Here is a 16,603-nt window from a genome sequence, read left to right as displayed (position 1 = left end):
AGAAGAGGAAGGAGTCGAGCAACCATTGTCTCTTGAAGGAGTGGATTGACGAGGAGACGCTATCAAACAATCATTGTCTCTTGATGGAGCAGACTGCAGAACCACGCGCTGTGGTAGCCACTGTACCCAAAAATAGGTGGGAGAAGACTACCGCTGGCATTGTGACGATCTCTAGGAGGTGGTAGTGCCAATCGATCGTCCATGTGCTCGAAAGGACTTAGTGTGCATGGGATGTGTCTTATTGCCTTGAGTATAGTACTTTGATAGCCGATGCAAAACGACCTCTGTGGCCCAGAAAGGAGAGGTGGCACAAGGAGTGCTTGGTGGAAGACGCATATATTCCCGGGGGGGGGGGGGGAGCAAAGTCCGTGATGCCACAGTAGGAGTACCTAGTAGTCTGGTCATCTGTCGGTAAAGAAGCCATGGGTACCAATGTGCCTTGCTAAAGAAGGAAGAGGTCAGGCGCCACAAACCATGAACTGCAATGTCCACCTCAAGGGCTAGGAGGGTAGTGGAAGGGCTGCAAGTGAGGTGCCAGTAGGAGGAGGATGCAACCAACAGTAAGAGGTTGCAACCAGTAGAAACACACACAGTACAATAGTATGGTGGAGCTATCAGGTCGTAGAGAATAGCCGTCATCAGACTGGCTGAGCTGCTAGTAGCAGGGAGGAGCTGCCAACAATTTGGCCCAGCCACCAGTAGTAGAGAACAGCCGCCAATAGCAGAGAACGTGTGCTGGAATACCGCTAGGTGCAGCAGAAGAGCTGCCAGCAGGTAAACACAACAAAGGGGAAGTGGAGGCGCCAACAACAGCCCTAAACGCAAGCTGAAAAACAGCAAATGCAGGAGGGAGAAACCGCCAACTAGGGTGTTGATGCAGTGGAAGAAGAAGAGAAGTGGATGCCGAACCCGCCACCGGCCTTTGCCTTCATTGGTGTGGAGGATATTTGCCACTGTTTGAGCAGATCCAGCTCTGATACCATGTCAAAAGATGACGTACCAGCGAAACAGTAGGGTTTGCAAGGAGGAACACAGAGTGAACTCTATAAACACTGAGAAGAGAGAAGAAACTCTGTTGAATGGAATGATGAAGATCTGAATCGTGGAGTGAATGTGATATAAGGGAACAAGGGTGTCGTAGCACAAGGAAGATGATGAAGACAGCCACGAACCATGAACCATAATGTCCTGAAGGAGTGTGAGGGCAGTGGAGAGACTCGAGAGAAGAGGTGACAGTTAGACCTCAACTTTTACCCTAACAATGAGATGTACCCAAAGACTTTCACTAAGTTAAAATTTGGGCCATTATGTATTCAATAATTTTTATGGTTTTAGTAGTTGCTTTTATTTTTGTGCCAATGGTGCCATGAAGTTTCTTTTTGTGCCAATAAGACACCAGCTTGTAACTAGAACCTTGATGTATGTCTCTTTGGCCTATATGTCTTTGACACATATAAAAGAATGTTAACATAGCCATGTGCGTGTGTGCACGTGTGTAGATCTCCTTACAAGGTGGCATCAAGCAATTGAAGAGATTTGCAAACCATAAGTGCCAAGAGAACACACTAAAACTTGATCATCTCAATACTAAGATTCACATCACTCAATCAAGTGAGTAGAGGCGCTTGAGTTTGGCTTAGAGGAGGCAAAGCAATTAATAAGCTTCTAAGGGGATTCATTGGATCATGTTATACCTCAAGTACATAGGTAAGCTTAGCAATTCTCACAGGCTCGTGTCAATGTTTATGCTAGGCTCTTGAAGAGCACCGTGTGTGCTCCTCGAACCTTGATGCTATAGGCTTAGCAATGCACCTGACAACTGTCGTCTCTCAAAAAATCTCTCTCTAGTCCTCTTCCCAAGTCTTCTCTTGTGGTCATGTGCTATATGCTAATGTTATTGGCCCTCTATTGTGCTTGTGCTTGTGCTTGGATGATTAATCTTCACAAATCTTTACTTTCGATGGTCCAAGGCCCTTAGGGTTCTCAACCTTATTAGCTCAAACATTTCATGCTTGAAACCTTGTAGGACTCAACTTTCCTTGGTTGGCTCTCCAATCGGTCTCTTTGACTAGGCTGGGTCAATGTGCACTAAGCATATTGCTTGAAGTTATATTTTAAAGCCAAGTAGAGTTTTCCTAAGGAAAGTCTCTCAATTAGTCTATAGTGTTGAGGATGAGCAGCAGTTGGAGTGAGTAGGTGTGTGTGAGAGAGAGAGAGAGAGAGAGAGAGAGAGAGAGTACAATACAATTTTGGGTGTACGAACAATATGTTGGTATACAAAGAATAAAATGTATTTATATTTAGGGTACGTAAGGGTGCATTCACATGTACAACTAAATAATACATGACGGAGGTGAATAAAAGGGCCTTTACACCCCAACAACCTCCCACTTAAAGGTCCAAAGTGAACCTCTAACCAACCCCCACTAGTCGTATGCAATGCTCATGTTGCGCCTTGCTTAGACTTTTAGTGAGAACATCTACAGGGTTGTCATGTGTCTTGATCTTGGTCAATGTGATTAGACCATCTTCCAGAATCTGTATGATAAAGTGATATCACACATCTATATGCTTTATGTGTGAATGATACATGGCATTCTTAGCCAAATACATAGCACTCTAGCTATCATATCCCAATACTAGAGTACTCATAGACATGCCGAGATCCTCTACAAGTCTGCTCAACCATATAGCTTCCTTAGAAGCTTCAGTAGCTGATATGTATTCAGCTTCAGTAGTACTCAGTGCTACAATGTTCTGCGACCTAGAGCACCAAGTAACGGCCCCACCAGCAACTATAAAAACATACCCGCTAGTGGACCTACGAGTGTCCAAGTTACTTGCCATATCTGCATCACAATAACCCTGCAAACTAAGTGCACCCTGCCCATAGCAAATGCACTTTCTTTGTGTACCCTTTAGGTATCGAAGAATACACTTGACAGCTTCCCAATGTGGTTTGCGAAGATTTGACATAAACTTGCTGACAACTCCCACTGCATGAATAGCAACCATAGCATACATAAGAGAGCCACAAGCTGATACATAAGGGACTCCCTTCATAGCATTGGCTTCCACGTCATAAGCTTAAGGTATGGAGGTAAGGGCACCCCAAAAGGCTTAGCTTCAGCCATGTTAAATTTGTCCAGTACCTTTTCAATGTACTTTTCTTAAGATAAAAATAACAATTTCTGCGTTCTATCCCTGTGAATCCTCATGCCCAATATATGCTTTGCATTCCCCAAATCTTTCATAGGGAAATCTGATTTCAGCTGATCTTTGAGAGCATCCAAGCTAGTCTTTCTTTTCCCAGCTATCAACATATCATCCACATACAAAACAAGTATGATGGGACTGCCATCTGTATCCTTTTTCATGTGCAAACAATGATCTACATTGTGTGTAAACCCATGAGAGAGCATAAAAGTGTCAAAATTTTTGTACCACTGCCGCGGTGCTTCCTTCAGCCCATACAAGTTGCATTTTAGTTTACACACCAACTGCTCTTTTCCAGGAACTACAAAGCCCTCGAGCTATTTCATGTAGATTTCCTTATCAATGTCACCATGCAAGAAAGATGTTTTCACATCCATTTGGAACAGCTCTAAGTCCAATACAACAATGAGAGCAAAAAGCACACGTAGAGTGGTCATCTTCACAATAGGTGAGAAGACCTCTTGAAAGTCAATCCCTTCCTTCTATGCATACCCTTTGGCAACCAGTCTTTCCTTGTACTTGGGTTTCCCATCAACTGTCTTTACTTTGTAAACCCATTTGTTTGGAAGAGGCTTCCTTCCTTTGGGCAATGACACAAGATCCCAAGAGATTTAATCTCTTCCTGCATAGCTAGCTCCCACTTACTACTGAATTTACATGACTTGGCCTCTTTATATTTAAGAGGCTCACCCTCATTTGTAAGCATCACATGATGCAAAGAGGGGCCATACTTATGTGGCTGCCTTCTTAAGCGTGTAGACCTGCATACCCAATGATTTACATTTTCAGGAATTGGGTCTACATCTGGAGGTATGTTATTTTCAGCATTTATTGGCTACTGTAAGCCATTTTCAGCATGCTGTTCATGCTGTACAGCACCTGTATTTTCATAATCAACAAGTCTATCTTGCTGCTCATGACCTCCTTGTGCTTCTATTTGCATCATCTGTCATCAGTTTCAGCCTGTGATACAACATCATGAGGCTCATCATTTGAAGTAATAGGTGGATGCAAATTCTGAAACTTGACCTTTTTCATGTCTTCATTAGAGGCTAAAGTACCTTTCAGCAGTTTCACCTCATTAAACACAACATTACAGTTGCGAATAATTTTCTTGGACTGTGGTAACCACACTATAGCCAAATTCACCCTCATCACCATAGCCCATGAAAATGCCTTTGGTGGATTTTGGGTCAAGTTTATCTCTAACATGCACAAAAGCAACACTACCAAATATCCGTAAATGGTCATATGAGGCCGATTTGCTAGATCAAACCTCCTAAGGGATGCCATTATTTAAGGACTTGTTTGGAGAGCGATTGCAAATGGGAACCGTGGTTTTAAGTACCTCTCCCCAAAATTCATGAGAGAGATTAGCAATGGACAGCATACACCACACTCTTTTCACATAAAGTCTTATTATATCTTTTAGCCACCCCATTTAAAGAAGGGTTGTAAGGAGCTGTATGCTCCCTCTTAATTCCATGCAAGTCACAAAATGACTTAAACTCAGTAGATGTGAACTCACCCCCATTATCAGTTCTCAAGCATTTCAGCTTTCTACCTGTCTAAGTGGTCACAAATGCATGAAAAGTTTTAAAAACAACAAACACTTCACTTTTCTTTTTCAATAGATAAACTCAAATCTTCCTGTAACAATACAACACCACCCAGCGATTTCACGAGCATACTACATACATCAGAATGCACTAAGTCCAAGACATTGGACTTACGAGAGACATCAGAGTAAAATGAAATTTTCATTTGCTTTCCAAACTGATAGTCACTATTACAAAAGTCAAGTTTAGAGCCTTTTTCATTAACCCTCTTCAAAGAGGTAAGGACATCAAGTCCTTTCTAGCTCATATGGCCTAATCTCTTATGCCACAACTCCAAATGACAACCAATTTTAGCAACTACAAGAAACTTGCCATTCAAAGCTTTATAGTGCAAACAATACAAAGTATCCTTCTTGGTTCCTTTTGCAATCAGCATGGAACTCTTTTTCAATTTCCACAAACCACCACCAAAAAATGTAGTGTAACCATGCAAGTCAAGCTGACCAACAGATAGTAAACTCTTTTTTATGCCAAGCACATATCCGACATCTTTCAACACAAGCTCTTGTCCATTATCTAAAGACAAGTGTACAGTGCCAATCCCATCAATGCTACAAGCATGGTTATTTTCAAGGTATAATTTTCCATAACTATCCGCATTGAACATAGCGAAACACTCCAAGCAAGGAGTTATATGGAAAGAGGCACCAAAGTCTACAATCCAAGTCTGAGTGACACCATCATCAACTGATAAAAGTGCATCAATCACATCAACCTTGGTAATTTGCATATCCTGCATGTGACATACAAGGGCATCATAATTAACTACACATAATACATCAGCCTTTGTATCCAAGAGCTTCTCTATGACTACACTAGAGGCCACATTGGCCTTTTCCTTGCCTTTGGCTGCCTCAGATGCATCTGTCTTATCCTCTTTCTTCTTTTTATCTCTTGCATTCTTCTTTCTCTCTTGTTCCTTATTGTAGTACCTACAATCAGGCTTCTTGTGGCCCTTCCGACCACACTGATAACAAGTAACATCACTCTTTTCTTTTCCTTTGCTCTGTCCAGCATTTGCATTTTTCTTTTCAGCCCTGCCTCTAACATTATAAGCCGAGTTGCTGCCTTCTCCACTAAACTTACATCTAATTTCTTCATTGAAGATTGAACCCCTCACACCATCATATGAGAGATTGGGGTTATTACTGAGAGAAACCACCAAGGTCTCCCAAGAATCAGGTAGTGTCATGATCAGAAAAATCGCCCTCAACTTATCATCAAAATCCAAATTAGCATCCTTGAGTTGATTTAAAATACCAGTAAAAGCACTCAAGTGCTCAGCTAAAGACTTGGACTCATCCAGTCGCATATTCACCAACTTGCGCATTAAATGCACTTGATTAACAGGTGTGGTGATCTCATAAGTAGTCTTCAACTTCTCTCATATTGCATAACTAGTATCTAAGCCCTTAATGTCTGTCAAAATGTCATCAGTGACACCCATCTTTATATAAGCCACAGCCTTTTTGTCAACTTTGGCCCAATCTGCATCAGACATTTGTGCCGGTTTATCTTCCTACAAGGCATCCTCACAATCCTTTAAGAACAATATGCCCTGCATACGGTCTTTCCAAAGGTCAAATCCCTAACCATCAAACCGTTTGATTTCCATCAAACTCTTAATGTCAGAACTAGAAGAAGTTGCAGCCATTTTTATCACAAACATAAGAGTAAATGCACTGAATTGCAAGAGCACAAGCTGAACCAGCAAATACACTGTTGTTCTTGCCCAACTAGGAAATAAATCTCTATTGTTTTACATAAACCAGCCACCACACGGGCAAATACTGCAGAAATTTACCAAATTCAGCACAAAATGCCGAAATCCCAGGTCCAACAGTGTATAAATGTCAGCCAATCTGACCCAGCTGAGTATAACTTCAGCAAAACATGAAAAGTCCCAATTTTTCCGAGTCCAATGTTGGGAAATTTTACTCAAATGAGCGAAATTCCAATAAATTTGGCAAAATCCCCAATTTAATTGAGGTCAACACGCACAATGTCTGCAATTTCTGACACGAATGTCACTGCCAAGCACAAACAGGATCAAATCTAGGAAAAGCCCCAAATTTCCGAGTCAGATTTGCTCAAATTTGGAACCGATGCTTCCACGCGTGAACCCCCGTCAAGACAAGGGGATAATTGAGAAATTAAAGGAATTTCCGATTTCTTTTTTTTTAAAAACTGATTGGGAGGTGTGAGGGGGATCCGCTGACCTGCCACGTCGTGTGATTGACATTTGTCATGCCTTCTCTATCTTGTCGACCGTTGCGCTGGTCGCCGTCCCGCACGCATCACCTAGTCCCCGTCGCCTGTCTCACACCTGCTCGTCTCGCTGATCAGCAACGTGATCGCCCTAACTCCCTGCTGGACACAAACTCCAACCGTTTGCATGCCTCTTGCCAAGTCACTCGTGGACTGTCGCACTGGTTCCTCCATCCCCTACAACCAGTTGCGAGCACTTGCACGACCTGTTGGTTTTGTACCATAGGCTCTGATACCAGTTGTTGAGGATGAGCAGTAGCTGGAGGAGTGAGCATGTGAGTGAGAGTGACAGAGAGAGAGAGAGAGAGTACAATATGATTTTGGGTGTACAAACAATGTGTTGGTACACAAAAAATAAAATGTATTTGCATTTAGGGCACGTAAGGGTGTATTCACATGTAGAACTAAATAATACATGACAGAGGTGAATAAAAGGGCCTTTACACCCCAACATATAGTTGTCTTTCTTTGGATTTGAATTCAGCCCTAATGTACCTAGCTTTCCCACACTTGATGCATGTGGTCTCGATGGTCAACATGGGAGTGTAGGGGTCTAGCATAGTCAAATGCGTGAATGAGCAAGCATACTAGGGTGTCTATGCTAGTGCACAAGTCCTAAGAGAGTGGTGTGATGAGCCCCTTATCGGTGGTGATCGAGTGTACTAGAATAAGTTGTATGCACCCTAGTGTTATCATGCTAGAGTGAGCCTTGGACCTCCCCATGTGTGTGAGTATGGCCTACCCACATGCATTAGCATCTATTGCCTAGCGTATGAGCACACACCACACCCATGTGATCGTGTTATGTCGCATATCTCAAGTGCATGTGTAATAATGAGAAACTTGGTGAGCAGCACATGGAAGGGTGGGGAGAAAGGCATGGATGATGGCAATAAACTATGTCAACACTACTAATAAGGGAAACTGCTAGCACATGGGGCCCTTTGACAAGCCAGAGTCTACACATTATCAGGCTGAACGTCACCTTGTCAAGTTGCCAACTCGTGTGTGGTAGGGCCTCGATAAGGTCCTTATTCAGAGCCCCCCAAGTTGCCAGGAGGAGATAGACCGCCAAACAGTGATCTAGAACCCCCACGTTAGAGATCGGAAGGGGGTACAGATTGGTGAGTGCCCCCACATCCAGTGGGCTGGTTGGGAGGCCGGCCTGGCTCGTACCATTAGGACATGGCGGGAGGTGTACAGGATGGCCGACCAGGAGGTGTTGCAGCGGGCATTAGGTTGCCAGAGAGGAGTTGAGTTGAGGAGAAGGGATATTGACACTGCGATACCTCAGGAGTGGCTAGACCCCCGATACGAGGACCGGTAGAGCCTGGTGAGGTAGGGGCCGCTAGGTTTTCACCAACAGGTATCGCCCTACAGGTGGCAGGTAGAGTGGGTGGTGCCCCACATGGGACTTTCTTCACCGTGCAAGAGACGGGGCGTTTGGTTCTTGACAGAGGGCAGCAGGATGAGGGGATAATTGTCCTTCTGTGGAGGAGGATTCGGGTGGTTGGCCTTCAAGGAAAGACATGGCATCTGGACCCTTATGTGCTTTGGGAGGAGTTCCAAGAGTGGCGCCTTTGGATATGGGAGAGCAGGCCACTTAATGAGCTGGAGTGGGACCTTGGAGAGTGGCTATGGCCAGCCACTGCGGTCGCCAAGAAGCCACCAAGGTTCCTGGAGTACACAGTCTGGATTGGCAAACACGTACTGATGTAGAAGAATATGGAGTAGGCGCCTTCACGTAGGAGGTATTGGGCAAAGCACAGCATCATGAATGCTTTCTGGTAGATTTTTCGGTGCCGCCTATGGGATAGCCCGAGGCCGAGGAGGGTATCGTATTTCTTATGGCTGTTGACACATGGAGGCCTGGCGATGGGAAGTTGGTTAGCCCATATGCAAAAGAATGGAAATTGTAAACGATGCCCACAGCAGTCTTTGGAAACTCCAAAGCACTACCTTTGGTCGCATGAGATGGCACAGCTCGTGTGGAGAGGAGCATGCTGCATTCTCCGCCGTATAGCACCCAACCTTGGATGTATCTCATGGGAAGCTTTCTACTGGCAGAGGCAGTCAGCTAGGGCCGTCACCTTTTGTATGATGCTGGGATGCAGGACACGATCTTCATCATTGAGGCTGGGTCGTACGTAGTGGTTGGCTTGGAGACTCTACCCATCCGCCAAGTATTAGAGCCCACAGCAGACCGCTCTGAGGTATGGGAGATCGTAGGGAGTCTTAATAGATGGCACATCTAAAAGGTGCAGTGTCAAGAGGTTTTGGGCGGGGAGAGACTTTTACTATAGACGACTTTGGCAGAGCTCTCGATCTCCATCATCCACTCCCTCCGTGGACGATGGGACTAGGTGCAGGGCAAGTCTCGAGCTCATTAGGAGCTCCGTTTTCACTTCATGCACACTTGGGGCAGCTAGGACCTGTTCTTCATGATGTAAGCAGGCAGCCCCAGATAGCGATGCATCCCCTCTCCATGGCTTCTTGCCCCCATCCCCCCTAGATCGCCTTGAGAGGATTATATACTTGATATATCTGTGACTTATCATCAACTCCAGCTAGTCTATTGAGCATGAGCACTTCTTTGTATTCAGGTTTTTTCTGAAGTAATATAATTAGCCACACTTTATTTACAAAAAAATATGTATGTTGTCATCTACACCAGGAGGACCTTGGGCTGCTATCACCTGCACCTGGAGGGCTCCAAACTGTTGCTTACTATAGGACTAGTCCCTAGTGGCTGCAAATCATATCTGCAACAACTCTTTGCTCTCTACCAGCCGCCTCCTTTCTCACAATGGTTGGAATAGACTTGCATCAACCCCCAAAAATGTTTCTCCCACTTGCATGGGCAAGTTTTGCGTAGTGTTAGCTTTCTAATCCCATTTTTCAGCATTATCCAGCTTATTAATTTAGTTTTCAGAATATTAAATTAGTTTTCAAAATACTAAATCGGGTACCATTTAGTACCTATCAAGCATAACTTACTACAACTTTTGCCTCTGGCACCAACTAATGTCTCAAGGTCCTAGGTCCCACATTGTGAAATAATTGACTTGCACCTCACATGTGCAAGTCACGTTTGCACATCTGATTAACTTTTACTCAAATGCTAAGCAAAGCAATGAAATTTCATGCCCTCGTGACATGACTGTAGTCAAGATCAATGTATTGTAGTTCTTCTGATCGTTTATGTCTCTTTGTCCAAGAGGTTTGCAAATGTATGAGGTTGTCAATAATTCTAGGTAGGGCCTTCTTGGGCATCAAGAAGAGCACCACATTGTGTTGAGAGGATGTAGGGTAAACACTAACCAATTCCCTTCAAAAAGCCTTTGTGCATCAAAGGGCGTATAGAAAGCTTGTGCAATCCATGATGATCAAGTGAAGAATTAAGTGGAAACAGCTCACCTCAAACAGCAAAGCAATGTCATTTGGACTTCTAGTGCAAACGCAAGAAGGCATTGTTTTGTCTTATTGTGAACAGGGAACAAGGAACAGGAATGGGGAAGTTCAATAATGGCCATGCCCTGTCATTATCTGCACTATGTGGGAACAAGAAACAGGAGCAGGAATGGCAAGAATTTGGCATTCCAACCATTCCTACAGCTGAAAAGGAGCCTACCCTACCTCAAGTGGCAGGTGGCTCCTTCCTCAAGTTGCCATGCTCTCTGATCTCATCACCTCCACTTGCACATTAGGGTCTACCTTGAGCCACACAAGCATTGGACATTGCCTAGAGTTAGCCATCCTAACTGCCTCAAGGGCCACACTGCCCCTAGTAACTCCAACTTGGCCTATAGGACCATGTCATCGCTTTGCTGTGAAGCTGATGGGCATATGACATACCTCCAATTCTACACCTTACCTAGAGGACTAGTAAATGTATTTGCCAAACACCCTTTTGTTCCTAAGCATTAGGATCACCATGGAACAAATTCTTGTGAGACATGCAACCACATGCAACATGTGGTCTATAAGGTGCCATGCTGTGGCATGTCTGACTTCCTATAAACAAAACATATATTAAAACATCCCACTTTTATAATCAAGAAAAGTTACTTTTCTCTCATTGCTCTTGGGATTGTGTATGAGTGTGGTACTTTAAATTCCTCGTTCTTCCATGGCCATTCCAATTACCTACAAAGTAATCCCATGGCATCGCTTGCCACAAAACATCCATCTGTACTTAGCTAATATGACCTCACTATCTCACATGGAAGCTACACACAAAGCTGCCACCTCAATTCTCACTATAGAAATGCAGTCATTGAACAGGCAAGTTTGATGTTCACTTTCCAGCATATACTGTTATGAAAATTCTTCACAGATCATAACAATAGCAATTTATGCATCAAAACTACCACATGACAAATTCAAAAATGTCATAATATAATGGCTGCTCTAGCAGTTTAGCTTTAAGGAAAATCAAGGTACCCTTATATTACCTCTCTGTTCGGGAGCTTGTGGATAGCCTGTTGAAAGTAGAGACGAGCAAATGAGCTTCCACTGATCCGGGCAGTGACTACAAACCTATCACCACTCTGATTACACAAACACAAGCAGGATGAGAAGATACAAAAACAGAGTGAGGAAAAATACATTAGCCTCACATAGCAACCTAGTCTCTGATTATTATTTTAGACAGACGTTGCCCTATTTTGCAGCATGTTCACATTAAATAGAGAGGAAATTTTTGAAATACCATCTCAATAGGGTCTTGAGAGCTATGGGGATAGCCAACTTGCAAAGGTAGGTCTCAATTTCATGCCCACACAGAAGAGCTTTGCTAGGTGTACAACAGTTGGAGCTCTGTTCCTAGGTTAAGAGGCCAAAGACAGAGTAGATAACAAATCCAAAAAGTGGTGGTGGAGGTGCAGTGCTGAGCAGCACTGCAAGATTCTTTCCATCGTGATAGTGAGAGAGATGGCTGCTTTTGCTCTCTCTCTGTTTTCATCATAAGTAGTTATGTTATGTCAAATCACAGAAGAAATACAAAAGTTAAATCACAAAAGTAATATTAAAGTCACGGCAAAGGAACATAAGAAATTGCCAAATGCAAAGGAGCCAAATGCTCCCAACGGAGAAGGTCAACATGCTGAATGAGATCTAACTGCCAATGTGGAAGACCCTTGAGCCTAGCAGTATGTCCCTAGACACTAGTGGCGGAGTCAAAGACAAATACATTCCAGGTAACCCACTTATGCCAACAGCCCCAAAATCTGAGAAAGTGGAACAAAATCTTCATATGTGGCTATGCCAAAGTGGGATAGTTTGCCTTAGCAAAGACCCTATTAGAGGGCACATCAAGGGACCAACCACAACTCTCCAAATATCAAACAGGAGGGTCTCGATATTCCTGGCTAAAGAGCATGAGATAAATCTGTGATGAGAGGATTCCACATTTATAGTGCAAAAAAAGCAATTGTCATTCAAGATTCAGTGCTTTGAATTGAAAGAGCGAAGGCAAGGGGAAGACTGCCAATGAGCACTCTTTAAAGAAAGAACTCAATTTGAACAAGCCTCAAGGTCTTGTTAGCCAACCTTCCATCACAGTCCTTTGCCGCCAAGCCTTAGATTTATGCAAACCCCAAACGGAATTGGCTTTGGTGACCAGCCAATGATGGTCCTCAATAATGAGATGACACACCTAATTAGCCGAAGCCTTTCAAGATTGAGTCAGCCTGGGATATCCCAATCCTGCCACAAGGACGATCAGAATCAAGGGTGGGAAAGGGCTGCATAGGCTGCAACACACTCTCAATATTACCCGTAAGTCGCAATATCCACAAAGGATCTGAAAAAGCGTCTAGGATGTGCAAAAAGAAATCGGCAAGTTGTGGCTCACTAGAGTGGCATCAACAACAACAAAAGACCAACCCAAATGTGCCATATGATTAAATTTTGGCCGGTCCTCCTATTTACGATCCCAAGAGAGCAGCCTTGACATGGCCAACAATTCCATCTAAAAGGAGTTAGCCACCAAGCGAACCTCTATTGGATGCATTACACCTTGAGTCACCAAAAAAGAGGAGGCTGTCAAAAAATGGACATCAATGTTAAGGATGTGCCACCACAAGCCCTATATGCTTGTATTACCATGTAGGAGACCCCCATCCTCCAAAAAGAAACAAAAAATAAAGATATAAGGGTGATGAACAATACACATTGCGTGAGAAAGTGACCAAGGAAGAGTCTTTTGAGCCAAACCACACTTTACAGATGATTGGCCCCAAAAAATGCTTAATTAATGAAAAATCCAAAACTGGTGTGCAATTCAAGAGAGTCTCAGTGATCCCCCAAAACCCTAATTTTTGGGACACCCTTCAATATCTATAGATAGAAAAGCTGCCCACCATTCAGCAACATCCCTTTTTGTGCAGTTCTCACTCCTCTTGTGCAGATTTCAGCCAACAACCTTCATACACATGGTGGTTTGACCTTTACAATGGCTGCCACACCTTCCACAACTCCTCCATTGCCTAGTGCCTTCTTCCTCGACTATTGCCCACTGTCTAGTGCCCTCCCTCTTGCTGCGTTTGGTCCCATCACCCATCTCTACCCATCAAACTGCCTCCTACTGCTTGCATTTGATCCTTATCAACCAAGCAACAATTGGCAGCACCCTTCCTTAGCTCCTAGCGACCTTTTGTTGTTTGTGTTTGGTCTTCCCCACACTTGGTGGTAACCGACATTCATCCTCTTCCTCCTAGCAGTTCCTCCATTGCTGCGTTTGCAACTTCCTAGTGTCACCACCCTCCTCGGGCATCATCCTTGCAATCACCTATATCTCTTCGCACTTTGGTGATCAACATTTCGTATTTCCCTCACTCCATCACTCTAACTGGTGGTCACAACACTTGGGATCCATCTCCATTGGTAGATATCACTTTCCAACACTTCATTGCTCTGCCCTTGGTCATTTTGTACACTCTTACATTCATTTACAACATTCATTCACTTCAGAGTTTCTTCTCTCTATATATGTCTCTATGTTTGAGTTTTGAGCTTTGCAGTGAGTTTTGCATTTAGGGTTGGAGTTTTGCTTGTCATTATCTGACTCTTTGCATTTCAATCTTGGTCATACATGTTGTGTTTCCATCAGGGTTGTCAAGTACGAAAGTACGATATGGTACGGTACTATAAAATACGGTACTAATTGGTACGTCATGATTTTATAAGGTACGGTACGATATTAGTACGAAAAAAAAAACTTGGTTATTTTGGATTATAGATAATAGAACACATGTTTAGAGCTAAAATAGCAATGTCACTTGAGTTAATAGGACGAATATATGAGGATAACAAGGAAAAACCTCATGCGCAATGCCCTACTAGAAGACAAATGGGAGTGTATATGTAATATATCAAAGAACAAAGCAAAGTTTAGGGTGGATGGACTAACGCGTTACAAGCTCTTCATTCTTTTGTGTGTGTGTATGTGTGTGTGTGTGTGTGTGTGTGTGTGTGTGTGTGTGTGTGTGAGACGAGAGAGAGAGAGAGAGAGAGAGGCTTGGCAGTTTGGAGAGAGAGAGAGAGAGAGAGAGAGAGAGAGAGAAAGGGGGGGAGGGATGCTCTTGGAATTGCATACTCATCTTGGAAGTTGGAAGAGAGAGAGAGAGAGTATGTGTGTGTGTGTATATGTGAGAGACTTGGAATTATGATAATAAACATATAAGGATTAGGAGTTGGAAGATATTGTATGGTCTAGTCTTCAGAGGCCAAAAATAGCCTGTTTTTTGGTACGAAATGGTACAGATATGTACCGTACCGTACGGAACGAACTAGTCCGTACGTAGTACGAATGCAACTATGGTTTCCATAGTGCAAACCCTAGCATATCTTCATGTGGTATCAAAGCCGGTGCTCTTCTAAAGAGTATCTTGCAGTGATTGTGAAGGCTAGTCTTTGCGCGAGACTCCACGTGACTCGATTCTGAATCATAATGTCTCAAGCACATTTTTCTAGGGATCCTATGATGTCCTATTAGGCTTCTCGATCTTTGGAGTCTTTGAGAAGACACTATAGTGTCAGGGAAAAGAAGATAGACACACCTTCACCTTTAGCATCTTCTTCTTCAAATTTTGGTTATCTAACATAGGAAGAATTTAAAGACTACTTGTCCATTACGTATAGTTTAGTTTATACTCTTCCAATGAGTGCTACTACTCTGTCTAGACTGATTGGTGAGACAAGCCATTTCCTTGATCTTGAAGGGACCACGACATTTGGTACATCTGGCAATCCATCTCTTTTATCTCAACCAAGCCCTATGTCAAGTTCATATAACCCTTTTGAGTCATATGAGCCAAAACCCTCTTCTATTTCTCCTTTTGGCGTGCAAGATCCTGATGGTTTTCAGTATGTTGACTTTAATAGATTATGTTAACTTTAATAAAGAAGGCTCTCAAAGGAGATACCCTTCATTAAGTATATCTCTACCATCTATTTCATTTGAGCAAGTAAACCACACTTCTCAACTCCCTCCCATACCCAAGGTCAGACATTGCATTTCCTTCATTCTCATGTGAACGTTCATACTAAGAGGCATCATCACTACTTGAGTCCATCTCATTGTATGAAGATATATTGCTGTAATTTCTCAAATGAGAGTAAAAATCAGCACTAGCACAAAGCTTTAGCTTGCAATCAGGTGTCTCGGGCCCACTAAATCAAGGGATTGAGTGGTAATCCCGGCGATGGAATCATAAAACCAACCTTCCTTCCATGGATGGGTGGTAATTCCCTAATTACAACTTAGTTACAACAGTAACATTTATTACAAAACTAAGAAATGCAAATTAACTTACAATCCTAGACAATGGACACCCTGTTGGCCCCAAAATTAGTGCCCCTTTCGGTATTTATTTAACTTAATTGAATAAGAAGTTGATGTACAATGGGATTTTCCCAATCCCTTTCGGTATTCAAACTCCCCTTGCTATCCAAAATCACCAGCAAGTCTTCAATATGATTTTTCCCTTGATTTGAACAGTCAATTGGCCTTCACCTGCTTTGATGAAGATGGAAAATGCCCCAAATTTCATTGATTTGCTCATTCCTCCACTTGAATTTGATTGAAAACAGCTTCAGCCCTGTTGAATCCAAGTCTTGGAGCTTCCAATTTCTGGCATGCTTTCCGAGGCTATTGCTAAACCCTCATTTTTGCTGCTACAGATTAGGGTTTGCAACAGAGAAATATAAAATTTCTCGGCCTATGGTGATCTCAATGTTGTAAACATCAAAGAAAGGCTATAGAAAGGCTCGAAGATGAGAGAGAATGCTAAGGAGAGAGAAAATTTAGACTTCCTTCACGAAGAATTGAAGAAAATCTATCATTTACTGCTGTTGCCCTATCTCAACAGCTTGTAGATACAAAGAACTGAAGAAAATCAGTCATTTACTGTTGCTGCCCTATCTCAATAGCCTGTAGATGCTGTCACCTACTGTTGATTCGTCTTCTCCTACCCTTGGCTACCTCAAAACTAGTCACA

At 43.1% G+C, this 16,603-nt stretch overlaps 1 protein-coding gene across 4 annotated transcripts in view; it reads right to left on the bottom strand.

The window, feature by feature from the left end:
• LOC148041278 (acyl-acyl carrier protein thioesterase TE3, chloroplastic-like) overlaps window positions 1-16,603 on the bottom strand; it is a 96,777-nt gene that overhangs the window by 37,184 nt on the left and 42,990 nt on the right. For all 4 annotated transcript variants that reach the window (XM_087678821.1, XM_087678820.1, XM_087678814.1 and 1 more), the window contains one exon: window positions 11,558-11,653. In XM_087678821.1, the coding sequence (XP_087534947.1) occupies window positions 11,558-11,653 (96 nt within the window). Of the gene's footprint in view, window positions 1-11,557; window positions 11,654-16,603 lie in introns of those variants that run through there.

The sequence above is a fragment of the Lygodium microphyllum genome, chromosome 1, assembly GCF_053477565.2.
Source record: "Lygodium microphyllum isolate KBCC chromosome 1, Lygodium_microphyllum_v1.1.10, whole genome shotgun sequence".
Lineage (NCBI taxonomy): Eukaryota > Viridiplantae > Streptophyta > Polypodiopsida > Schizaeales > Lygodiaceae > Lygodium > Lygodium microphyllum.
This window is presented reverse-complemented; position numbering and strand designations above follow the sequence as displayed.